This window comes from Sphaerodactylus townsendi, linkage group LG03 (genome assembly GCF_021028975.2).
Source record: "Sphaerodactylus townsendi isolate TG3544 linkage group LG03, MPM_Stown_v2.3, whole genome shotgun sequence".
NCBI classification, from domain to species: Eukaryota; Metazoa; Chordata; class Lepidosauria; order Squamata; family Sphaerodactylidae; genus Sphaerodactylus; species Sphaerodactylus townsendi.
The window spans coordinates 5410703-5437035 of record NC_059427.1 but is presented as its reverse complement, the minus strand read 5'-3'; the positions used below and the strand labels follow the sequence as shown (position 1 = coordinate 5437035).

At 43.4% G+C, this 26333-nt stretch overlaps 3 protein-coding genes and 1 long non-coding RNA gene across 8 annotated transcripts in view; 1 reads left to right on the top strand and 3 right to left on the bottom strand.

The window, feature by feature from the left end:
- The window catches only part of LOC125428587 (zinc finger protein 883-like), a 1608225-nt gene that overhangs the window by 161974 nt on the left and 1419918 nt on the right, over positions 1-26333 (top strand). The window lies entirely within an intron of this gene.
- LOC125428534 (zinc finger protein 345-like) overlaps positions 1-26333 on the bottom strand; it is a 770962-nt gene that overhangs the window by 39034 nt on the left and 705595 nt on the right. The gene's annotated exons all lie outside the window — the stretch shown is intronic.
- LOC125428624 (oocyte zinc finger protein XlCOF6-like) lies at positions 683-24682 on the bottom strand. The gene is given in 2 exon segments (XM_048489063.1): positions 683-2738; positions 23184-24682. Coding segments are annotated over 2 exon segments (2163 nt in total). The 5' UTR covers positions 24330-24682; the 3' UTR covers positions 683-1721.
- On the bottom strand, positions 4706-7270 carry LOC125428941. The gene is made up of 3 exons (XR_007243910.1): positions 6930-7270; positions 6588-6714; positions 4706-4828 (listed from the first exon to the last, which is right to left on the bottom strand). It is a non-coding gene; the product is annotated as an uncharacterized LOC125428941 (long non-coding RNA).

The following is a 26333-nucleotide window of genomic DNA, read 5'->3' as shown; positions in this document are numbered from 1 at the left end:
TTAATCTCTTCTTTTTCCATATTTTGGGTTAATAATTTGGTTTTCTCATTATTTAATTTCAATCCAGAGACTTTCCCATATTGTTTGACTATTTCCATAAGATGGCCTATACTTTCCAGTGGGTATTCTAAAATACAGGCAATGTCGTATTTGTATTTTATAATTAGACCCCTTGTAGCTTAGTCCTCATATTTTCTGATTTGTGTTTATTCTTCTTAAAAGGGGTTCTAAAGTCAAAATAAATAGTAGTGGGGACAAGGGGCAGCCTTGCCTTGTTCCTCTATATATTTGAAATTGTTGTTATTATCCCCTTATAGAAGTTTCCTATGATCCCAATATGTTTTACTGTACTTAACAAAAAATCCCAGTTGACACGATCAAAAGCTTTCTCCGCGTCAAAACAGATGATAGCTACTGGAGTCTGTGTATTTTGATTACCCATTTCAATTATATTTATCATCATTCTCACATTCTTATTCATTATCCTCCCTGGTAGGAAGCCTGATTGGTCTTTATTAATATATTGATTTAATATGTTTTTCAATCTCTCACTCAATATCGCTGTGTAAATTTTGTAGTCAATATTGAGCAAGGAAATAGGCCTAAAATCCTTTGCTTCTGGGGTATTTTCCTCTATTTTAGGTATCAGGGAAATATCGGACTGATTTAATATGTTTTTCAATCTCTGTAACTTCATTGGATGAAATGTAAAATAAAAATGAATAAAATTATAAAGAATATAATGAAGCACCTCAGAGCTGACTCTTTCAGTTGTAGCATTTCCACACACACAAATACACAGAAAACTAAGGGAAAAATGGGAGAAGAGGCAAAGATAAAGAGGAGGGAGGTCAATATTATCTGATTCAAGGTGAGTGAGAAACTGAGAATTACAGAGAATCTTTACAGTTGATGTCCAATGAGAGAGACAGAAAGGGCTGTTGCAGGGAAATGGGGTAAATTTGGCATGCCCCTTTAATGGACCTGGGTTCCCCTTTTTATGGGGAAAAGTACCAAACTTTGGAATAATGGCCTTTCCCACGATTACGATTAATTCAAGAAATAAAGTTTGAAATTGACTGGGAAGTTTGAAGTGATTGTCCTCAAAATTCATCAGGAGGAGTGGTAAATGAAACCAGACCTTCCAAGCTGGATAAGTTTTCAAAGCAACAGATTTATCTGCTTTGATCAAGTGAGCCAGAATTAATCTGATGCTAAGCTACTATGATGTTAATCTTCTCTTAGCCTGTTAAGTGGAAATGGTCTTGTTTTGCTTTCATAAATACGTGCATTGGGGCGGCGGGGGGTGGGGGGGGGAATGTGTAAAAATCCTACTGACATCCTGCTTCAGTGATGGAATGTCCTCTGGACATGGCAGACAGATGAGCTTTCTAAAGTCTGTCCCAAAGATCCACTCCCTTTTGGCTTTCAAGGGGGTGCCCTTTAAGTGAAACAAGAGAAGATTGAATATTAAATTGGGGTGTTGCAACTGAGGAGTGGACACCAGTTTTATGATAATTCAAAAGGTTTATCCTTTGCAGTGGTCCTCAGATGTCCTTTCCAGCTGCGTTTGTGACTGAATCTCCACACTCCGAGCATTCCAAATGTTTGTCATAAATGTGAGTTCTTAAATGCCATGCGACATTGCTGCTCAGAATGAATTCTTTAACATCCTCTGAGCATTCAAAAGGTTTCTAACTTGTGTGTCTTCTCTGACGTTGTTAAAGATGGCAACTCTGACTGAACATCTTTCCATCCTCTGAGCATTCAAAAGGTTTCTCTCCTGTGTGTGTTCTTTAATGTTGCTGAAGACTGCTCCTCTCACTGAATCTTTTTCCACACTAAACGCATTCAAAAGGTTTCTCCCCTGTATGTGTTTTTTTATGCCTGTGAAGATAGCAACTGTAACGGAATCTCTTTCCACACTCTGAGCATTGAAAAGGTTTCTCTCCCGTGTGTGTTCTATGATGTTGCAGAAGACTGTCACTTCGAGCGAATTTCTTTCCACAATTTAAGCATTCATAAGGTTTCTCCCCTGTGTGTGTTCTTTGATGCGTTTGAAGTCTACTCCGACTGAATCTCTTTCCACACTCTGAGCATTCAAAAGGTTTCTCCGCTGTGTGGGTTTTTTTATGCCTATGAAGATGGTAACTGGAACAGAATCTTTTTCCACACTCTGAGCATTCAAAGGGTTTCTCCCCTGTGTGTGTTCTTTGATGCGTTTGAAGACTCCTTCCCTGACTGAATCTCTTTCCACACTCTGAGCATTCAAAAGGTTTCTCTCCTGTGTGCTTTCTTTGATGCGTTTGAAGACTGCTCTGCTCATTCAATCTCTTTTCCCACTGTAAGTATTCTAAAGGTTTCTCCCCTGTATGTGTTTTTTTATGCCTATGACGTTGGCAACTGTTACGGAATCTCTTTCCACACTCTGAGCATTCAAAAGGTTTCTCTCCTGTGTGGGTCCTTTGATGTTGCAGAAGACTGTCACTCCGAGCAAATTTCTTTCCACAATTTGAGCATTCAAAAGGTTTCTCCCCTGTGTGTGTTCTTTGATGTGTTTGGAGACTCTTTCCCTGACTGAATCTCTTTCCACAATTTGAGCATTCAAAAGGTTTCTCCCCTGTGTGTGTTCTTTGATGCGTTTGGAGATTCTTTCCCTGACTGAATCTCTTTCCACACTCTGAGCATTCAAAAGGTTTCTCTCCTGTGTGTTTTCTTTGATGCGTTTGAAGACTGCTCTGCTCATTCAATCTCTTTTCCCACTGTAAGTATTCAAAAGGTTTCTCCCCTGTATGTGTTTTTTTATGCCTATGACGTTGGCAACTGTAACGGAATCTCTTTCCACACTCTGAGCATTCAAAAGGTTTCTCTCCTGTGTGGGTTCTTTGATGTTGCAGAAGACTGTCACTCCGAGCAAATTTCTTTCCACAATTTGAGCATTCAAAAGGTTTCTCCCCTGTGTGTGTTCTTTGATGCGTTTGGAGACCCCTTCCCTGACTGAATCTCTTTCCACACTCTGAGCATTCAAAACGTTTCTCCCCTGTGTGTGTTCTTTGATGTTTTTTAAGAAGGCTATTGACACTGAATCTCTTTTTCCACTCTGAGCATTCAAAAGGTATCTCCCCTGTGTGAATTGTTTGGTGCAGAAGGAGCTGAGATCTGCATTCGAAGTATTTTGTACACCAAAAGCACATGTGTGCCTTCATTATACTGTGCTTCACAATATTTAAATTACCCTTTTTTCCATCACCAAAGGTCATTCCACTCTCTACACAAATTGATGGCTTCTCTCCTGAGTGAATTTTTTGATGTTTGATGTCTTTCACAGCTTCATTCCTGACTTCATCTGGCAGTAGCTGATGCACTTCCTCATCTAATTTATTCCAATGCTCATCTCCTGCTGGAATAAAAAGAGATATCCTGTTAGCGTACACAGAAGAAAGTCTGATCTTCCCTTGAAGTTCCATCTACATGCAAGACATTTCAGTGGCTTTTTCCTGCTGTGCATTGATGTGTGTGCTAATAGACACAATAAAGAGACATGAAAATCTGCTGTATCAGAAAGGTTTGGTCTGTAGTCTAACAATTTACACAGTTCCACGCCTGAGGAATGTGAAGGGCTGATTTCCAACGGAGTCTTTCTGCTCTCCACGCAATTATTTTGTTTCTCTCCTAATGGAATTTGCTTCTCAGAAACAACACTTATGTTCTTCTGGAAGGAATTTCCAAAAGCCACAATTATATTTTTGTTTTCCCTGAAGTAAATTATCTGGTTAGCAGTGAGGGCTTCATTATTTCTTGTTTCGCTTGACTTTTTCTCTTGGACTGGGATTTCATGGAAACCTTTTCCTTGGGATTAAACAGTCTTATCCCTCCTCGTGTCTGTGTAGCTTCCCTTCTTCCTCTGTGCTCTATCTCCATCCCCAAATATTTCTTTGGAGGTTTTATCATTGGCTTTATCTACAGAGAATCTAGTAATCCCTCAACCATCTCCTCTACATGTTCAGCTGGAATTAAGAGGCCCAGTTAGCACCGATGCATGAAGCTATGCCATTCATCAGGCACTACTCATTAGCAGGTGTGTATTTTTTAATCAGATCTCACCCCACCCCACAATGGACAACTTAATCTCAAACAGTCCTCCAAGGGAGAAGTTCATTATTCTGCCTATCCTTCCCTTTCCCAAACTCCTCATATATACTTTAAAGTAGTAGAACCCGCACCATTCATATTTGATTTGTTGTTCAGGGAGAGTTTCCTTCTAGTTGTGATGAAAGCTTTTGGCCGGGGTGTGTGTGTGTGTGTGTGTGAGAATCCAGGACTTCTCTGAGTGAACTCCACAATTCAAAGGGGACTCCCATGGTTTTTGGTAAAGGTAGCAGTTGTGGGGAGGGCAGGAAAAGCTCAAAGAAATCTAGGTGATGACTGTTGGAAAAAACCTTTGTCTTCTAGATTGGCTGTTGTTAAATACACCCCCCCCTTATCCCTGGAATATCCTATATTTAGGGATACGGCAGGGCCTCAGGGATCACAGCTGAACTCAGCCCTGGAAGGAGCTTTGAGGCCTCCCAGACTGCAGGACCCAGAAGATGTTTCCCAGTAGACCTTACAATTCTGCCAAATTAAGAGTGGCTAATTAAGAAGCAGAAATCCTCCTGGTCTATCCTTTGTTCAGTCCCTTCCCATAAACAGGAAGCATACTCACTTCCAGCCAGCTCATCTGCAAAGGAAATACTCTGTTGGGATCTTTTTGGCAACCTCTTCAGCCTTTCTTCAGATGTAAGGCCTTCGTCTGTTTCCATCATAGTCTCTCTTACATTCCCGCCTCCTTTGGCATAGAGAAAGAAAGTTATTGTTCTTAGATGGGGAGGGAAAGAAATCCAAGAAAGAGGAATTATTTTCAGGAAGAATGGAAACCTGGTCAAAGATATAAGCCCAAAGGGGGATGAATCCATTCCAGATCACAGTCAGAGGAGATTACCCTAATCCTATCTAGACAACAGATGTGTTATAATGGTTGATAATGGAGCCTCTTTCTAAGGATTTCTCAATCCTGCATTACCCTGCATTGGCTTCAGTTGTCCTAGACAAGCCAAGTGGTTGTGTTGTCCTGCCCAGCCATGCTGAAGATCCCTCTCTTCCCAGGGCATGGATTCCAGACCTTTTACCATTTTGGTTGGCCTCCTCTGGACATGTTCCACCTTGTCAATATCCCTTTTTATCTGCCGTGCTCAGAACTGAACACAGTACTCTAGGTGAGGTCTGATCAATGCAGAGTAGAGTGGTACAATTACTTCCCTTGATCTAGACACTATACTCTCATTGATGCATCCCAGGACTGCATTGGCTTTCTTGGCTGACATATCACACTGCTGACTCATGTTCAATTTGTAGTCTATTAGGACTCCCAAATAGATCCCTTTCATGTGTACTGTTGTTAAGTCAGGTGTCCCCCATCCTATATCTGTGTATTTCATTTTTTCTGCCTAAGTGTAGAATCTTACATTTATCTCTGTTGGATCACAGACTATATTGGGAATTGAGACCAGAGATCAATAGAATTAAAAGCAGCAGATCTGGAAGTAGGATTGCCTAATTTAACAAAGAAGCAGAAGAAGCGAAGATATGCATGGTAAAATGGATGCAGAACTTTGAGGAAGAAATATCCTTTCAACAATGGGAAACTCCGTGTATAAAAGGCATAAAGTTTACAGCTTATCAAACTTTAAGAGAAAAGAGAGAGGTAAGAGGTCTTATCAGTGGTACATCATCCCAAAGGGCACTGAAGAGATTAATAAGAATTATAAAGGAAAATGCTGGAAATGTAAAGAAGTAGATGGTTACTTTTCACACGTGGTGATCATGCAAAAAAGCAAAAAAAATTGGAAAGACATACAGTCAGCAAGTCAAAATATGATCTATTTCAACTATTAATTTTTCTGGTTTAAGTAACTTTAAAATTGTATTTAAAAGGAGTTAAAGAGGAAAGAGGTTAAAGTGGGAAAAATGAATGAATGATTAAATTAGAAGATTATAATTTTATGTATATTTTATAAAATAAAATAATAGAAATTGACAACAGTAGCCATTATTGGGGTGCTGTGTGGTTTCCGGGCTGTATGGCCGTGTTCTAGCAGCATTCTCTCCTGACGTTTCGCCTGCATCTATGGCTGGCATCTTCAGAGGATCTGATAGCCATTATTCATTAGGGCTGATTCCGCATGGGCCACAAACAGTGGTGTGAAAATGGTGTAAAAACAGTATAAACCCTTTTACACCATTTTAAACCCTTTTGCACCATTTTCACACCGTTTTCACACTGCTGTTTTTGGCCCATGCGGAATCAGCCTAGCATTAGGACAGAATAGTAAATATTGTTGAATGTTTTATGATTTTACAGAATTCTGTTTTATAATCCTACAGGTTCTCTAAATGTAGTTGTAATTAAGACAAAAGACATTAGCTGTCATCTTTTTTCTCACTTTTTGATATTAATATAAAAAATTGAATGGGGGAAAAGAATTTGGAGCTATGTATCATCCCAAAAACATCAATTTGGGCATTTGCAACCTATGAAAAATCCTTACCCAGAGAGGCCACACTCTCGTAATTCTCCTGCATGACTTCAATGTAGAGAGCTCTTTGGTGCAGATTCAGCAGGGCCCACTCTGTCTTGGTGAAATACACAGCCACCTCCTCAAAGGAAACTGGAGACTGGAAAAAAAAAAGCAGTTTCCCTGTGCCCAGGCAGAGATGGCACTCTGGAAGGGGGCATTCTGGGAGGGTGGATGGTGGAGAGCTTGGCACATGAGGAATGGCATTCCGAGTCTCTTGCTTGGGCCCCTCAGCACCAACTGCAGGAGAAAAGCCCCCTGAGAAAAGAGGGAGGACCCAGGCTGCCCCTCTTCCTCCCTGCTTATCTTCCCTACCTGGACTGGAGGTGCAGTTGTGGTTTCCACGCTTCCACAAAGAGAACGGACCAACACTCTCTCTTCACTGCCTGCGAGGGAGAGAAAAGTGAGAATAGTTTCTCTTCCTGTTCTGATTGCTCATATGAAACATGTTTTGTGAACCGCTGTAGAGAAATTGTCTACTTTAGCCTAACCGCGGCCATGTTTAAGAGACCTTTCTCTACTCAAAATAAAAATCTGCTTTGTAATTTCATTTCCTTTAGCCTCCGCAGCTGCGAGAATTCTGCTCATTATCCTAGGTTACTCTGCCCAACAGAATGAGATCATTGTAACTGCCACATTCCATTGTTCTTTGAAGCTTCTACTCCGATAATTGTTAAAGGACAATGTCTGTAATCTGTGCTAATTGACAAAATGATTTTATTGGCTTGTAGCTATCATCTGATTATAAGCTTGTTCTAGAACTGCCTTTCATGATTGTTATGACCCAACCCTTTTTTCCTCAATTCTCTGGAAATTGTTCTGTGCAAGTTTGCTTTGTACCTTAGAATGGCCGCTTCCGCACGGAGGCGGAAGGGCTTGGGTTGGCGTAACTGACGTCGACCCGACGATGCCGGGACCGTCCGCATGGACGGTCCTAGAAAGAACCGGGAAGACGGCGCCGCTGGGTGCTGTCGCCCGGTGGACTTACCTGGTCTCCGGCCCTCCGGCGCGTCACAGGGCCTGGGGACACGCCTCCCCTGCCCTGCGCGCCTGCTCCGGAGGGCCGGAGACCAGGTAAGTGAAGGGAGGGGGGGGGAAGCGCCTGGAAGCTGCTGCCGTTTGCACGGCAGCAGCTCCCAGCCGGCCTTTCCAGGAAAGTGCGCTTCCAAGCGCACTCTAAAAACGCCAGCTTGATGCCAGTCAGGCAGCGCGAGAGCAGCGCAGCTGCACAGCAGCTGCGCCCCCTGTGCGAATGGCTCCCTGGGGACGGCGTTTTTGCCGTCCCCAGGGCGCCAAAAAACGCCAGTGCGGAAAGGGCCAATGATTTTTTTTCTTTTGATTTGATTGCTTCACAAAACTCAAGGTTACACAAGATATAGATTCTTTAAATTTTACTGGTTTAATTTTCATCTTGATATTATTTGTTTTGGCTTTAACCCAGCTTCTTTTCTGTGCAAGTTATGAAGGTCTTTATAGATGTTATTAAGGGTTATTTGCCTCTTAATAAACGAAAAGTATTTTTTTATGAGCACCTCGTTTGGTTTTGAGTATTTTTTGTGTAAACTAAGTAGGTTCCACACAGTGCAAGACCTAGTCTTGTTCCACAACCACTATTTCCAGGGCTGTGAAACCCTGCTGCATTTACATTCAGAAAGAACGGTCGCACTTTGTAGTAAGCTGCGGGAGAAGCAAAAGAGAAGCACTTGGTACTCATCAGCCTTGGGGGCTAATAATGTCACTGACATGTTTCAGACTTTTGTCATACTTGAAACTGGTCCTGGCAACTCTAGAGCTCATAAACATAAGAATATCTCTGCTGCATCAGACCAAAGGCCCAGGAATGCTACTCTTCCACTGGCTGAGCGCTTGCAGATGCCCTTCAGTCCAGGATGGTATGAGAAAAAGAGATAGCTGAAAATGTCATTTCATTGATTCCATATCTGGCCAAAAATCCAGATCACTGAGCCAGCATCTTACTTCTACCATCAGATGTCCCGATAAGCAGGAGCACAAAACAAAAATTCTCACTATTCCTGGCCCCTAGAAACTACATTTCTTGTTTCCCTTTCCTGAAAGCCCCCAACAGCCTCTCCTATCTTTCCTGCTCCCTTCCCTCCTTCTAGGGTTTGCCAACCTCCAAGTGAGGTCAGGCAATCTTCTGTAATCACCATGAATTGACAGCTCCAAGTTGAGAATGGAGCCTTGCTGGACTGAGAGTTGGTGAGGGGAAACTGGGTATATTGCCACAGAGTCCATCCTCCAGAGCAGTCATTTTCTCCAGGGGAAACTGATCTGTCATCTGGAGAGCAGTTGTAATTCCAGGTGTTTTCCAGCCCCACTCAGAGGTAGGCGAAGGTAGCCTAAATTCTCTGGAGAAAATGACTGCTTTGGAGGGTGGAGTCCATGGTATTATCTCCTTCTGAGGTCCCTCCCTTCCTTGAAGCCCACCCTCTCCCAGTTCTCACTCCCAAATTTGCAAACCTGGAAGTGGGCAACACTATTTTCTTCCAAGCCAAGTGACCTTTATCTGTTGCTCTGTTAACCTTTCCCGTCCTCCGCAATCTCTGCCTAGGAAACTGTGGCACAGTGGGGTAACCATGACGCAGGTCCACTGACAAGGTTGGGAACCCTCTAGGACTCATGAGGTGCAACTTGTTTTTCCATGTATCCGTAACCCCACACTATTTTCTCTTTCCCTCTTCCTGACAATCCCCATATCCTTTCCCTGCTGAATTCTCTCCTCAGATATTCATCATCCTACCTTTTATCTACCTCCTATCTTCATCTATATTTATTATTTGTTTACCTGGAAGGAAAAGCCCTCACCTGTTCTGCCTGCCTCTTCTCCTCTGCCTAACTCAGGAGGAAACCTTCGGCCAGGGCCACCGCCTGGGAACTGGTCTCTGGACAGCATGCTCTCACCCAGACCTGCATTTGTTGGGGTAGGATGGTTAGAAACTGCTCCAGGATTACCAGGTCCAGGATCTGCTTCTTGGAGTGCCTCTCTGGCTTCAGCTAGTGGCTGCAAAGTCCATGGAGCTAGGTACAAACATCTCGGGGCCCATTAGCTTCATAGTAGCAGAACTGCTGGAACAGTTGGCAAAATACTTCTGAGTTCAGGGGTTCCTGATCCCAGAACTCTGGCGCAGTTCTCTCCCAGAATTCAACCCCACTCCCAGTTTGGATGGGATGGAGGCCTTTCCTTGCTCTCTTGCCAGTTCCAGCTTCTTCTGGGCCCTGCTCTTCCATCTCCTTTGACTTCTATTGGGTTGCCTCTGACTATGAAAAGGATGCTTCTACTCAGAGGCCTCTCACTTAGGGGAGGGGGGCAGAGACACAAATAACAATGTGCTACAAGGAAAACAAAAGAAAATTGAGATATTCGGAGGATCAGAACTTTGGAAGAGTTTGAGGAAGAGTTTGGATTTATATCCCCCCTTTCTCTCCTGCAGGAGACTCAAAGGGTCTTACAATCTCCTTGCCCTTCCCCGCTCACAACAAACACCCTGTGAGGTAGGTGGGGCTGAGAGAGCTCCGAGAAGCTGTGACTAGCCCAAGGTCACCCAGCTGGCGTGTGTGGGAGTGTACAGGCTAATCTGAATTCCCCAGATAAGCCTCCACAGCTCAGGCGGCAGAGCTGGGAATCAAACCCGGTTCCTCCAGATTAGATACACAAGCTCTTAACCTCCTACGCCACTGCTGTTTTCTCGTGGGGTTTGCAACAACATTTTGCTATATTACTTACCCAGCTTTGAAGATATGTCTCTGCCTTTTTAAAGATGCTACAAGGTTGCCTCTGACTACATTGGAGGGCTTTTGGGGGCGGGGGGGTGAGGAATTGTGTCTCACCAGTCTATCACCAAACTTTAATGTCACTCCCAGCCAAATGGTAACTTTTATTTAATTAAAAGTGGGGCAGCAAAGAAATATTTTTTATTAAAAAACTGAGGGAGTTCATGTCTTTAACAGTGGGATTTGCAACATGTACATTTATGAAAATGACAATAAAATTCTTCAAATTTTAAAAAATCAGACACAATATATAGAACAGCAATGAAATATGTAATATAATAACATATAGAAGAAGAAGAAGAGTTTGGATTTATATCCCCCCTTTCTCTCCTGTAGGAGACTCAAAGGGGCTGACAATCTCCTTGCCCTCCCCCCCTCACAACAAACACCCTGTGAGGTAGGTGGGGCTGAGAGAGCTCCGAGAAGCTGTGACTAGCCCAAGGTCACCCAGCTGGCATGTGTGGGAGTGCACAGGCTAATCTGAATTCCCCAGATAAGCCTCCACAGCTCAGGTGGCAGAGCTGGGAATCAAACCCGGTTCCTCCAGATTAGATACGAATGCAGCTCTAACCCTCCTACGCACTGCTGCTCCTTATACTTAGTCCTTCCTACTTCACTGCCTCTCATACTAGTCCTCACCTGTTTTCTGCCTTCTGTATAGACTGTCTCCCTTGAAGATGAATCAACTTGCCGCTCTGCTCTGGTGTGCAATCTGTTTTTTTATCTCAGGAATTTCTTGCAGCCCTCAAATATTAATGTGCAGGTTTGTAAAATGGATGGAATCCTTCTGAAGTAATCAACCGGCAGCTTTAGGCCCTCCAATCACTCTGGGAAAATTCATGGAACATCCATTGCAAACATTCACAGCAATCATCACAATACAGACTAATAGTCAATTATTAATATTTATGTATATTTTATTAAATTTTATGCCCTGCTCTACCCTGTCTAAGTCCAGGCTCAAGCCAGCTAACAGCATAATATAATTACAATTATCAATTAAATAGTATGATTAAAATTAAACTTTAAAACACTATAAAACAATATCCACAGCGAATATATCTCCATAAACCCCACCTGGCCCAACCATATGTGAAATCAAAACATCCCCATCCCAATTCTCAGCTATTGGGATGAGGCGGGGGGAGACCGTAGGAAGTCAGTAAATTGGAATGGACTCATGGTTGCCTCAACCAAAGGCCCAGTGAAATATCTGCCTTAAAGCGCAGTTTCATAATAGAAAATAAATAAAAGTAAATTTTTAAAAACCAGACACCTTCTGAGGTTAAGTGACCTAAAGCTTAAGCCTTTCCAATCACTCTGGGAAGATACTGCCTCTTTTCCTTATGGGGAGAACTCCAAATCTTTAATCCTCTCCAGAGAACTCAGACTTACATGACAATAAGGGGCTGTGTCCCCTTTCCACAAAGCATCCTTGGTGTGTTGGGGGTGGGGGGGTGGCCAGGAGCAGAGTCAATCTCTTTAGGAACAGATCCTAAAAATCCACCAGCAGAGCTGATTTAGAGACTAACAGGCAAGGCCCTGAAAAGCTCATAAATATCTTGCATTGAGGGATTAGGATCATTGGATGCCCACTATCTTAAAAAAAATTAAAGTTTCATTCAAATTATATTAATCAATAACATGGAAACAAATAAAAAACATAACATAAAAAAATTAACAAGCGGTCACGTAAACTTAAACACTTGAGTTTCCTAGTGACTTACTTGATATACATCACAAGAACCAACTTTCCTCTCGTTCTTAGATGATTCCAAAGCAGTAATTCTTAAAATCTAACACATAATTTTTCTACCTAAACGTCATATAGCTGTTTTAAATAACTATGGTATTTCATAGGATTACCAAAACCATACATAAACTGCTTAATCTCAACGCATTAAAAGTTATATTGTCTGAAAAGAAGAAAAGCGAACTAGTGGGTAAATTTCTTATTAGATATTTCATTTCATTATTAGTCAGTACTTCACATATATAGTCAAATTTAATTACAGTTCTTCATTCTCTTTTCCAGGTATTGATCAAAAGTCGTCCAGGTATAGTGAGTATAGTGTCTTGATGGAGGGAAGTAATGGTACCTCTCTACTCTGCATTGGAGAGTGGCGGAGTCTCCTTCTTTGGAGGTTTTTAAACAGAGGCTGGATGAACATATGTCAGGGGTGCTTTCAGTGTGTTCCTGCATTGCAGGGGGGTTGGACTTGATGGTCCTTGTGGGGTTGGAATGGGAGCTCTCTCTTACCAATCTCCCAAAGAGCAAAGACAATACTGCATTTTTAAGGATTCTGAGGTGGAAGAAAGAAAAGAAAAATCCTGCTGGGATCAGGTTGCCAAGAAGCAGAGGGGGTGGAAGGGATGGGGGTCCTCCCCAAATCTCCTGTCCCTCCTCAGCCTTGACCCATCAGACTGCTTTTCAGGGCAAAGCAGCAAAAGGGTCCCTTTCATGTCACTTGTGGCTCTCAATTCCCTGCCTCTTCTTCCTTTGGGGACTTCTTTGTTTTGCACAAAGCATCTCTTTCTGACACAGGATTGGAATGAGTGAACTGGTGTGTGTGTGTGTCCTCCAATTCATTGCTTCCCATTCCTTTCTCTGTTCTTTGGATCCTGAACAGCAGACCCTGGCCCTACATTTCTCCCCCCTCCTCAAGCCCCTTTCAGCTCACCAGAACCCTTCCAGTCATTCCTGCAGAAAGGCTGGAAAACTCAAAATCTCCGCCGGGGGTGGGGGTGGGCAGGAAAATGACTGCCCCTCTCCCGCGCTTCCTTTGGATGTTGGATTCTCTCCCATTAACTATTTTGGGCTATTATGTGCCCCCTCCCAACCCCCCAACCGGGAAATAACCTGGTTTTTCTTCCAATGGGGAGCAAAGTCTCAAGCAGAAAATTCAACAACAATTTATTATTTATTATTCCACTTTTATACCGCCCTCCCCCGAAGGGCTCAATGAAGTCTCCTGTGAGGGGGAAATGGAAGGTTTTGGACCCCGGAGGCATCGCTTAACCCAGGGGTAGGGAACCTGTGGCTCTCCAGATGTTCAGGAACTACAATTCCCATCAGCCCCTACCAGCATGGCCAATTGGCCATGCTGACAGAGGCTGATGGGGATTGTAGTTCCTGAACATCTGGAGAGCCGCAGGTTCCCTACCCCTGGCTTAACCTCTCCGGAGACCCTCCTTTTGTCCCCTGGGAGAGCTCGACTGCACTCTGCTCGGGGCTTTGCCCTCCGGAATGAAGGGACGTCCGCTGCAGACTCGGTCCCATTTGAATGCGCCTCATTTGCACGTACATTGCATGCAAGGAGATGATCCCAGTGCAGATCCTGAGATTGCCTCCCCCACCCCACCCCACCCCGCACCGCTTGCATATCACTCTCCGAGGGAGGGCTGGGCATTTATTCCCACCCCCTACCCCAATCCGCGGCAGGTTGCTGCTCTCGACCCGGCCACTCGCCCTAGAGCAGGGGTAGGGAACCTGCGGCTCTCCAGATGTTCAGGAACTACAATTCCCATCAGCCCCTACCAGCATGGCCAATTGGCCATGCTGACAGAGGCTGATGGGAATTGTAGTTCCTGAATATCTGGAGAGCCGCAGGTTCCCTACCCCTGCCCTAGAGAGCTCCTGCCGGGGCGGGGGAAGGGGTCGGTCTCCAAACACTTCCTCCCCCCTCATCCAGCCCCCTCTTCCTCCTGCCTTTCCCTGATTCACAACCCCCAAGAACTCATCCAGAGCCTCCCACCCTCCATGCAACTGTCCTTCACTGCAATGAAGGGGGGGGGGGGGCTGGATCTCACACACACACCCGGCCAGGAAGGAGGGGGGAGAGCTTTGCAGTGGGGAGACTCTCCTGGATCCTGGCCCGCCTCTGCCCACCCTTCCACCCACTGGAGATTTCCCAGCCTCTCATACCCCCCACCCACCCACCCACCTTTGCTCACCCAGAAGGAGTTGCTGCACGTGTGAGAACAAACCAAGTCCACTTTCCCACGTGCGGAGTCCGGCAAGAACGAAAAGACACTGCCAGCCTCACTAGGATTTCAGATCAATTGGTTTCAGTTTCCTTGGGGCGGAGACAGCCAGTGGGAGGAAACGCCCCCAAAGGAAAACACCCTCCCCTCCCTTGGGGGATGCAAAGCAGAGGCCCCGACCCCCTTTCTCTTCTGCTTCCCTCTCTCTTCAAAACGCCCTTGGCATTTGCTTTGGGGAGGAAAAGGAGCAGGGCTAGCCTAGGAGAGAGAAAGAGAAAATGAATGGCTGGTGGGGAAGAGGGAAACATCCCTCTGTAGGGATTTTGGAGGTGTTTGTCTCAACTCAGTTATAAATGGGTTAAATTTATGTTTGTGTGCGCAAAACTCTGTCAGGGGTACACTAATGTACCACATGAGAAGACCGATTGTGTCGGCTTCTGCGTCTATATTAGAACCCATTCCTACTTATTTAGATCAATTCCTGCAACCCGTTGTAAAAAACGTGCCGTCATACATAAAAGACACAACGCATTTAATTAATATAGCATAGGGAGCATTTTACATCTAGATGTTATGGATTATTCTGCCAGCATGGCCAATTGGCCATGCTGGCAGGGGCTGATGGGAATTGTAGTCCATAACATCTGGAGTGCCAAAGGTTCGCCACCACGGTACTAGAGGGAAATATATACCCTAAGGGCTCCTGTTTGGTAACAGTTGATGTAGTATCGTTATACACTAATGTACCAAATGAGGAAGCTAGAATAGTATTAATGAATACTTTGGATAACGGAGAATGTAAATATCCACCTGCGCATTTTCTTATATCACTGGCAGAAATCATATTCGAATACACTTACTTCAGATTTCAAGATGATTTCTATATTCGGAAATCAGGGCTGAGATCCCCCCTAGATCCGAGCGCCGCAAATTTGTATATGGCAGACTTCGAAAATAAGTACATTATGCATCAGTCCAACCCCTTCTTTTCGGAAATATTATTTTATTGTAGATATATAGACGATCTCCTATTTGTTATGCAATCCAATTTCAAACTGGATGATTTCTTGCATTGGCTAAATAGCTTGCATTCTTCCATAAAACTTACAGAACAAAATCACAAGACAATTAGCTTTTTGGACACATGGATTACACTAGATGACAACCAAAAAATCAACTTTGCGCCATTCCATAAATTAACAGAAAGAAATAAGGCGCTAAGATATTCCTCATATCATCCAACCCACCTTAAAAATAATCTCCCATACAGTCAATTGGTGCGAGCAAAGCAAAATTCCACCAATGAAATGACCTTTAGGATGGAAACTAAAGCAATAGTGCAAAAATATTATTCTAGACTAGAAGATATCCGAAATCAGTACTCAATCAGGCATGTAATAGGATCAATGAGATTCCATGACAGGAATTATTAAGCTATAAAATTAGAACTAAACAACCTAGAATAACATGGGCTATTGACTATAATTCTAAAGCTGTCAACATAAAAAATATAATATAAAAGCACTGGCATATATTAACTGAAATTCCAGGATGTGCAATACCACCATTAATTGGATACAGACATGCCAATAATATCAAGCAACAGCTTATTAAATCGGACATTAGAAAGAGACAGCATAACATACCTAGAGTGGTAGGGCATTATTGCTGCGGACATTGCAAAATGTGTCAACAGTCATTAAATACAAAGACTATTATAGATCCCCGGTCTAACAGAACTTGGCAAATTAATCATTTTTCAACCTGTGGTACTAAAGAATGTGTTTACATGATCATTTGCACATGTAACCTCGTTTATGTCGGAATGACCATGCGAGTTCTGCGGGTCAGAATGCAGGAACACGCCAGCAATATAAGATTTTAAAAAGAGGAGGAACCATTGGTTGAACACTTCATATCTAAACAACGCAGAGCCCAAGATTTCCGTTTCGTAGTATTATATCACAATCAATATACGGATAGCGAAATAAACATAAAGAAAAGATTGTTACAACAAGAAACGAGGGGAACTTATTTATTAAATTCGCACCAAATGGGTTTAAATCGTGAATTGGATTTTTCCTATTATCTGTAGATAAAAGAATTAGACTTGGTACTTTAATTAGAGTTAACAAGGAAAACAGCACAGCTGATAGTGTTGAGTGTAGGAAATAGATAAAAGGTATCATACAAGAGAACTGCAAAACATCCCTGTAAATATATGATGTGACAGCGCAAGACTCTGGGGAAATAATGAAATGTAAGTAAATAAGTATAGATTTATATAACCATAAGTATGGAATGTTCATATGGAGTTTACATTGTTAAAGCTGATTACCGTCTGGAAATAGTGTATACAAAAATTTAAAGGTTTTTACAAGTATGAAAAAGATGACACAAATGGGTAAATTATTAAAATTGTTTATTTAAATATTTATTCATTAATCACAAACACCAATTTTAATAATGTTACAATATTTTAAAGGATGGAGCACTGAGGAAGGCATTCGAAAAGCTAAATAAACACGTGTAGCGTCTGCTGTAATGAACACTCCGGAATGGAGAAAAGGCTCCTTTAATTGCCATTCATGAACGGACTCCGGAGGGAGATTACAAATTCATTTCAGTCATGGAAGTGGTGAATAAGTTTGCACCCTGAGAATAATACTCCGTGAATACATCTATAATTCTTGAAGTAATTGATGCGGTAAAGGAAAAAAAACAAAACCAAAAACGAAGGACAATAATTAAGACTGTATCCTTATATTTATGAACTGAAAAAAACCTGCAGAATGGACTAATATCGCTGGAACTCTCCCAAAGGGGTGATCTGTAATGAAAGCGAAACAGTATTATTGGAAATTGAATTTTATGTATTCTTGTATGATTAATTACATTGTATAATATATAGAAGCCACTGAGCAGCACACGTGCGTCACGTGATTTTTCAGTCCGACTTCTGGAAGGTAACCCTGTTAAGAGCCTTTAAACCCCACTGATTTTCACGGGAAGAACTAAAGCGCGATCCTTTACCTGGGAGTAAGCTTGGTTGCTGGCAATGGGGCTTGCTTCTGAGTAAACCCTCCTAGGGTCGTGATTCACCCATTCGAAGAATTGCATTGTTGCTTCAAAGCAAATCCACCAACTACCATCAAGCTTATTCCCGAGTAATGCACACCTTGGAGCCAACTGTTTTTTCTAAACTAAAACCTCAGTTTTCAGATTAAATTGCCAGGTTGGCACTTTGCGATAAATAAGTGAGTTTTGGGTTGCAGTTTGGGCACTCGGTCTCAAAAAGGTTAGCCATCACTGGCATAGAGAGAAGGGGGGAGCAGTGAACTGGAAGAAGGGCCCCTCCACCACCACCCCAGATCACATACCCCCTTTCTGTACCAGTAGGAGCCACTTTGTGCAAAAGAAACAAGTTCCCAAAGAAAGAAGAGACAGGGAATTAAGGCCCTCAAGAGATGTGAATAGGAAAGGGACCTTCTAGCTACTTTAGGCTGATGAGGGGGCTGATGGGCTGAGGCAGGGCAGGAGTTTTGGGAAGGAAGCACCCCACTCCCTCTGCCCCCTCTGCTTCTTGGTAGCCTGGCCCCAGCAGGCCTTTTCTTTTTTCCTCCTCAGGATTCCAGTTGTGTCCTGAGTGGCAAAGACTTATCTGGTAAACCAGATGTGTTTCTGCACTCCTACATTCCTGCTGGTGTCTGTTTTGGGGAAAGGTGGGGTATAATTCCAAACTCTTCTTCTTCCTTTGCTTGACTCACAAGCCACGCTCCTTCCCCAGCACTCATGCAGAGTCTCCCATCCAGCCTGCAAATGTTGATCTCGCAGGCCCTCTGCAATGAAGGGGGGGGGGGGCTGGATCTCACCCCCTCCCTGCCAAGCTCAGAGGAGGGGGGGAAAGAAGATGCGTAGGTGGAGCAGGCCCCTTCCAACAAGCCCCGGGATCCCCCTTTGCTCACTTGGAAGGAGTTGGTGATGCTGCCTGCAGAAGAACAGCCAAGGCTGCATTCAGACTCAGGGCAAGAAGGATGTGGCCCCCACTCCGTGGCCTGGCGGGCCTCTTTATGATTTCAGACTCACTGTCCTAAATTTTCTGGAGCACAGACAGTCATTGCAAAGTGGGGAACTGCCAGCTGAAGAGAAGCGTGACTCCTCCTTCAGGAATGCAAAGCTGAGCCCCCACCCGGTTTGTCTTATCCTCCCGTCTCTTAAAAATGGGCTTTGCATTTGTTTGGGGAAGGAAAATAAATGAGCAGGGTGTTGGGAACTAGGAGGACCGAGTCTGAAGATTTGGAATAATCTCCAGACTACAGACCCAGGGAGAAAATGTCTCTTGTTCAGGGTGGAATATTTGGTATTATATTCATATAATTTATATATTTATATTATATATTATATTTGGTATCTCTCCCCAAACCCCATCCTCTCCAGGCTCCTCGCCCCTCTCTTCAGGAATTTCCCCACTAAGAGTTGGCAACGCTGCTTCATTTCCTGAGGTACAGACATACCACATTCCATTTCATAAGATTGCCTTGAGGCTGCAGAGAAACTTCTGGCTGGGCTCACTGCCTTGAGTCACATAGACTGTGCTGCGCTGCTGTGGAATGTGCAGCTGATCCGGTTTGCAGAAGTGGTATTCCTGCCCCACTAGCTGTGCATGGCAGTGAGTCAGGCTTCATATTCTGTGGATCCAGTCCCTCCCTGCTCACATGTTGTTCTTGGCATGTTGCTGTGGGATACAACTGGAAAGCTAATGTGGGAACTTTGGGGAAGCTCAGCTATCTCTGGTCAGAGTCTGGCTGGGAGCCCTCTGAAGGCTTCCTATTCTTGTACTCCGCTAAGGGCCAGACTAGAAACCCTCCAAGGCTCCTCCCAACTCGGTTTCCGAACTTGCTGTTGACTGAAGAATTCCCTGCTTAGGAGCTTGATATGTGAAGTGGAATCAAACTTGGTTCTGCTCAAACACCTCCAGGGTTATTATTGAGCAAGTAAGAAGTATGCTGATAGGGTAATACTATCTACTGCTGCATTAGAACAACTTCCCTGATATGGCTGGGAACCTCAAACACTGGCCAGTTCAGCTCACCTTTTGCTCACCAGCTGAGAGCATGGAGTCAAATGGCTGTCAGTCAATTCACTGTTGAAGGAGAGTTCAATCCTGCTGGTCAGGGGACTTTTCAAGTACAAGATAGCGCAACTGGCAGTCTACTGGAATTGTTATCACTCACCCAGCGTGCATCAGAGCCAGAGGGCAATCCTCCATCCCCCACCCACTCTCCCACAGACCTGGGTCCATGGCATCTGCTTGGCATACAGAAAGTGTCAAAGGCTTTAAACATGTCTCCTATAGGGTGACAGGCAGCTCAGAAACAAAGTGACAAAGTGCTGAGATGTGAATGCTCACAATCCCAGGGTTACATTGCCACCAGCCCTTTTACCAACTCGCCAGTCAGAGTTCAAGAGACAAAACTCCAGCCCTCCTTTGTCTAAGTTCAAGAAGTCAACCCTACAAGAAGTCAACCTTGCAAGATGAATTTTTAAAAATATAGGCTGAAGAGCTTTATTCAGACTGGTGCTCCCAAATCTGTCAGGCTGAAGCCTGTTGATGTGGGGGGTGGTTATAAGGGAGATGTCTTTATTTTTGCTTTTGCAGGTGCACAGCTATCTTCCAGTCTTGGGAGTCTGCTGCTGGGACAGGCTCCTATCTGGACTTCACAATGCTTTTTGTATTCACATGTGGGGGTGGGGATAAATTATATTATCAGGTTTGGCGCTCTTTTCTCCAGAATCGTCCTCTTTCCTTTATCCTTGAGTCCTGCCAGTAAAATCCTGTGGCCTACTCCGAGTGTTTTACTGGTTCAGATCTGGGGATTTGACAAGAACATCACAAAAAAACAGTGAATACCATTTATTAAACGGATGTGCAAAAATATACAATATAAGAGCAGTGAAAAGCAAGGATAAACTAATACAAAGATAAAAGCTAACCTAAGAACATTTAGAAGCATTGGTTTTCTAAATGGTTAACCTGAAACAACTGAGTTTCAAAGCCCAAAACAAGTGTTCCAGCCAACCTGACCACCCAGAATCAAGAGGAATGCCAAAAACAAATGTAATCCAGACAAGGCTAAAAGGAAAATAAAGGATCTTTCTTTATGACCAACAACCCATATTGGCACACTTCTAATTGACCAATCAAATATATAGATGATAATTTAAATTTTCTAATAAGGTATGCTGCTACCACTCTCTTGCCAGACAATCTCAAGTTCAACTCCCCAGCATCTCCTGTGGTTTTTTTAAAAGGTAGATGATGTGAAAGACTTCAGCCAGAGACCTGGACAGGAAAAAAGATCAAGTATTGAGATGACGGGAATCACATCTGTCAAACAAGGCATGTTCAGCTACTGACAGCAGTCGCTGTGAAGTTCATGACATCGCCACTCTGTGAAAGGGTTGCTAACCCTCTGTGAAAGGGTTGCTAACCTTTCACTCTGTGAAAGGGTTGCTAACCCTGCCTTGGAGCCTACTGGAACTGAGATCATGTACATTGAAAGAAATGTAGGAGGATATTGTGGTGTTTTGTCCTGAATCACAGTAGCTGTTGCACAGCTGTATTGCCTGAATGCAAACATGGGTAATCTGGAGGTTATGGTGATTTTTTATTATTATTATGGAGGCTATTTTTCAACATTAAGTGGAAAAATGAACATTGGAAACTGAACCTTAGATCCTAGTCAGACATTCTACCCATTAAAGCACACTGGTTCCAAAAGCCCAGGGAGGATCTTAAACCCCCTTTACTTTCTAAAAGAAGGGGATATTTTTTCATTCTCCCCACTGAATAGAACATCAATGTTCACAATAATAATACTCACAGAATAATGTATTCCTAGAGATGATGCTATGCTGCCAAACATGGGTATTTATGCAATGACCCAAGACCATTTAGGACAAAAGTTTTTGTACCCTGGCACTTAATATCAAGTTAAACAGAACAGTTTGATAACAAATTGGTGCAACTTTCCTACAGCACCCTGCTGGTATTTGTCAACTCTAGATATTCTTAGCCCAATGTTAAATCAGGTAGCAGAAAGCATTGGAAAACTGAGATTTGGTTACTACAGCATGAACCCCTTAAAGTTCACATTTCCCCTTTTTTCAGCCCAATGCACTGTCTTCCTGGTTTTTAGCATTAATTATCCTTGTGATCAGAGGCTGCTTTGTCCTATACTGCCTTACTACTGGCACAACAAGTGAGGTGGGCCAGAAATACTCATGTCATAGTTTCTCCCATACTTTTAATAGGTTCTCAATTACATATCATTGCAGGTAAAGTATAAATCCAAATTAATTTTCTCCAGTCACAACCACAAACCTATTAGCATTTTTACAAAGGCCTTATCTTTATCCTTTTTGGACGTCTCACCCTAATAACCAGGGAGATAATTTGCAAAGGATTTTTTTTTTGCTTACCTGTTTCTTAAAATGTCCAGCAGTTCTGCCTCCTTGGCCCCTCACTCACCCGCAATCCATTCCATACCCACATAGCACAGTGGAACTGGAAGTCAGTGGCAAGTCAAGTGGACTTCTTTATTGACATCACCCTAGGAATTAACTTCCTCCATTTTACCCTTAGACTGACTCTCTACAAGGGGCAAAAAGGACCCCTCCTTGATTCTCCCTGTCAGAGGATTCAACGGCAAGACTTACTCTAATTTCCCTGCAAAGTGTAGAAAGGAAAAGCAGGATACAGCTCCTTTTTCCATTCCAGTGGATTCTCATTATTTTCCAAGAGAGTCTCAGGAGGGATCCTGAGGTTCACAAGGGGAGGGGGAAGGCAGCTAATATGAAGTGCAGCTTCAGCAGAGAATTGTGGCCAGGAACTCATGCAGCATGTTCAATACTTGAAGTTCAATACTTGAAGTGGGTCTGAGGCGGAAGGAACAAGTGATTGGGACTATAGAAGCATCAGGTGATGTTGGTCTGTCATTAGCTCAGGACAGTGATGGTGAACCTTTTCTAGACTGAGTGCCCAAATTGCAACCCAAAACCCACTTATTTATCGCAAAGTGCCAACGTGACAATTTAACCTGAATATTCCCCTCAAGCAGGGGCCAGCCTGGTGTAGCCTCCAGCAAGTCCCACATGCGCCGCTCTGCGCCTCTCTAGCAACTCTGCCGTCTCTGCCCGCCCCCCTCCCAGGCAGCAGCCACCTGGAGCACAGGCACCAGGCCTGCCAGCCGAGTCCTCCATGCTCACTGAGGTGCATGCACATCAAGTCCAGTGGCCCAAGCCAACCTAGATGTTTGTGTGTGGGGGGGCAATTTCCCCCCCACATGACAAACTCTGGCACCCGTGCCATAGGTTCGCCACCACTGATGTAAGGGTTAATATTTATCCAAAGGTTTATCATTATGTGTGGGTTCTTAGATGCCGTGCAAGATTGCTATTCTGACTGAATCTCTTTCCACATTCTGAGCATTCAAACGGTTTTTCCCCAGTATGGGTTATCTGATGCTGTTGGAGAGACCTACTCTGACTGAAACGCTTGCCACACTCTGAGCATTCAAAAGGCCTCTCCTTTGTGTGGACTGTCAGATGCCGTGCAAGATTGCTACTTTGACTGAATCTCCTTCCACACTCTGAACATCCAAAAGGTTTCTCCCCTGTGTGGGTTCTTTGATGCATTTGAAGATTACAACTCTGACTGAATTTCTTTCCACATTCTGAGCATTCAAAAGGTTTCTCCCCCTTGTGAGTTCTTTGATGAATTTGAAGACTACCACTGTGACTGAATCTCTTTCCACACTCTGAGCATTCAAAAGGTTTCTCTCCTGTATGAGTTCTTTGATGGTTTTGAAGATTTCCACTCTGACTGAATCTCTTTCCACACTCTGAGCATCCAAAAGGTTTCTCGCCTGTATGAGTTCTTTGATGCTTTTGAAGACTGCCAATGAGACTGAATCTCTTTCCACATTCTGAGCATTCAAAGGGTTTCTCCCCCATATGAGTTCTTTGATGCCTTTGAATATTGCTCCTCTGACTGAATCTCTTTCCACACTGCGAGCATTCAAAAAGTTGTTCATTTTTATGAGTTCTTAGGTGATGTTGAAGACTGCTACTTTGACTGAATCTCTTTCCACACTCTGAGCACTCAAAAGGCTTCTCCCCTGTGTGGGTTCTTTGATGTTTTTGAAGACTTCCATTCTGACTAAATCTCTTTCCACACTCTGAGCATTCAAACGGTTTCTCCCCTGTGTGGGTTCTTTGATGGTGTTGAAGAATGCCACTCTGACTGAATCTCTTTCCACACTGTGAACATTCAAAAGGTTTCTCCCCTGTGTGGGTTCTTTGATGATCTTGAAGATGGCCATTCCGACGGAACCTCTTTCCACACTGTGAACATTCAAAAGGTTTCTCTCCCGTGTGAGTTCTTTGATGCATTTGAAGACTACTACTGTGACTGAATCTCTTTCCACACTCTGAGCACTGAAAAGGTTTCTCTCCTGTATGTATTCTTTGATGCATAAGGAGCTGAGATCTGTATTTGAAGTACTTCCCACACCGAAAGCATTTACGACCCTTCATTATACTGTCTTTTGGAATATGTCCATTTCCCTTTCTTTCATCAGTGAAGGTCTTTCCACTCTCTAAAAAGATTAATGGCTTCTCTCCTGAATGAATCTTTTGGTGTTGAACAATGTGTGATTTCTGTGACAATCTCTTGCCATATTCTGAGCAGCTGTAAGGTTTCTCTTCTGTGTGTGTTCTTTGATGCCTAAGGAGCTCTGCTCCGTAAAGGAAGCTCTTTCCACATTCCAAGCATTGGTGGGTGTTTTTTCCAATGTGCAGTTGCAGATGGATCTCATATTGGGTTTGATCTGAGAAGTTCATCCTACACTCAAAGCACTTATAAGATTCCTCCACCATGTGAATTACTTCACGGATATCACATTCTTGGCCAATAATGATTTTTCCCTCTTCTCAACTATATGACTACCTTTTTGTCTCTTTGGTCTGCCTTGATTCATGATGTTTTGTTTCAAATCTTCATTCTGGACTTTTGCTGGTAATAGTTGATGCACTTCCTCATCAATTTCATTCCTCTGCTCAACCCCTGTAGGAATAAAAAGAGAGATCCCATTATCACCCATACAAGGAGGTCTGATCTTCCCTAGAAATTCCATCCACACACTAAATATTTTAGTGAATTTTCCCTGCTGTGCATTGAAGGATTCATGAAAGCTTGCTACATCAGAAAGCTTGGTTTCCAATCTAACAATTTATACAGCTCCTCACCTGCGTGAATTCTTTGATGTGAAGTAAGGGCTGATTTCCAACAGGTCTTTCCACACTGCACGCCATCATAAGATTTTTCTCCTGCAGGAATATGTCTCTTGGAAATGCTACTCACATTGTTATGGAAGGTCTTTCCAAAGGCACCACTTTCATTTTTGTTTTCCTTAGAGTGGATTCTCTGGTTAGCACAGAGGCCCTCACACTTTTTTGTCCTGTTTGACGCTTCTTGTAGGACTGGATATTCACATAAACCTACTCTTTGGGATGCAATGGGCTCATCCCACCTCTTGTCTGCATGGATTCCCACTTGTCTCTTTAGTCCATCTCCAAACCCAAAATTTTCTTTGGAGTCTTCACCCTTGGCTTTTTCCACACAGAACCCCTTGATTCCCCCAATTCTCTCCTCTATATGTCCTGATGGAAGAAAGAAACAGGTTCACTCAACACCTATACAAGAAGCCAAAATACCCATCTGATACTGCTTATTAATGGGTGTGCATTTCCTTGATCAGATCTTCGCCTCCTTTGTGGGCTTCTGGTCTCACCTTAACCCCAGCCTAACTCCACCAAAGTAGTTTAAAAAAAATATTTTTTGCTTTTCCCTCCGCTCCCCAAATTCTTTGAATGTACTTTAATAAGGCAAAGTGGGAAAGAATCACTTGTTGTGCAGCTCTTTTGAATCTCTGCTGTTGATGATGAAATAGAAGGAATATGAGAAGATTTTTATACCCTGCTTTTCTTTACCTGCTTTTCTTTACCTTTACCAATGCAGCTTACAAATCATATTATTTTTCTCTCCCAGCAATAAGCACCTTGTGAGATAAGAGAAACTGAGAGAGTTCAGAAAGCTATGTGACTGGTATAAGGGGAGCCAGCAGGCTTCATATGTAGGAGTGCGGAGTCAACCCCCCCTCTCCAGATTAGAGTCCATTACTCTTAACCACTACACCAAACTGGTTCTCTGGAAGAAGTTACCACAATATCCAGTCCTGCAACTGGCCAAAGAGTTTACATCTAGCTGTGATGAATTTGTTTTGCTGGAGATGGGAAAGAAGAAGCCAGGACTTCACTAACTGAACCCCACAGTTCATAGGGGACCCCCATGGTTTTTGGAAAAGGTAGCAGTTGTGGGGAGCACAAGTGTAATGAACTGCAGAAAAAGGGTTACTGTATATACTTGTGTATAAGTCGGCCCGCATATAAGTCGAGGCACCTAATTTTACCACAACAATCTGGGAAAACTTATTGACTCGCATATAAGTCGAGGTGGGAAATGCTGCAGCTACTGGTAAGCCCTGATTCTCCCTTTAAATCCACTCAGAAGGGGGGGTGATTTAAAGGGAGAATCTGGGGGAAATTTGAGGGTGCCTGTCAGGGGAGGAATGTTTATGTTAGCAGGACCAACATTTTGGAGTATCTTTAGGAGACCCCCCTGATGATACCACCCAGGTTTGGTAAAGGTTGGTTCAGGGGGTCCAAAGTTATGGACCCTCAAAAGGGTAGCCCCGACTACTTTTAATTCCATTGGAAACAATGCGGGATGGGAGCACCCACTTTGGGGGTCCATAACTTTTGGACCCTTGAACCAAACTTTACCAAACCTGGCTGGTATCATCAGGAGTGTCACCTGATGAT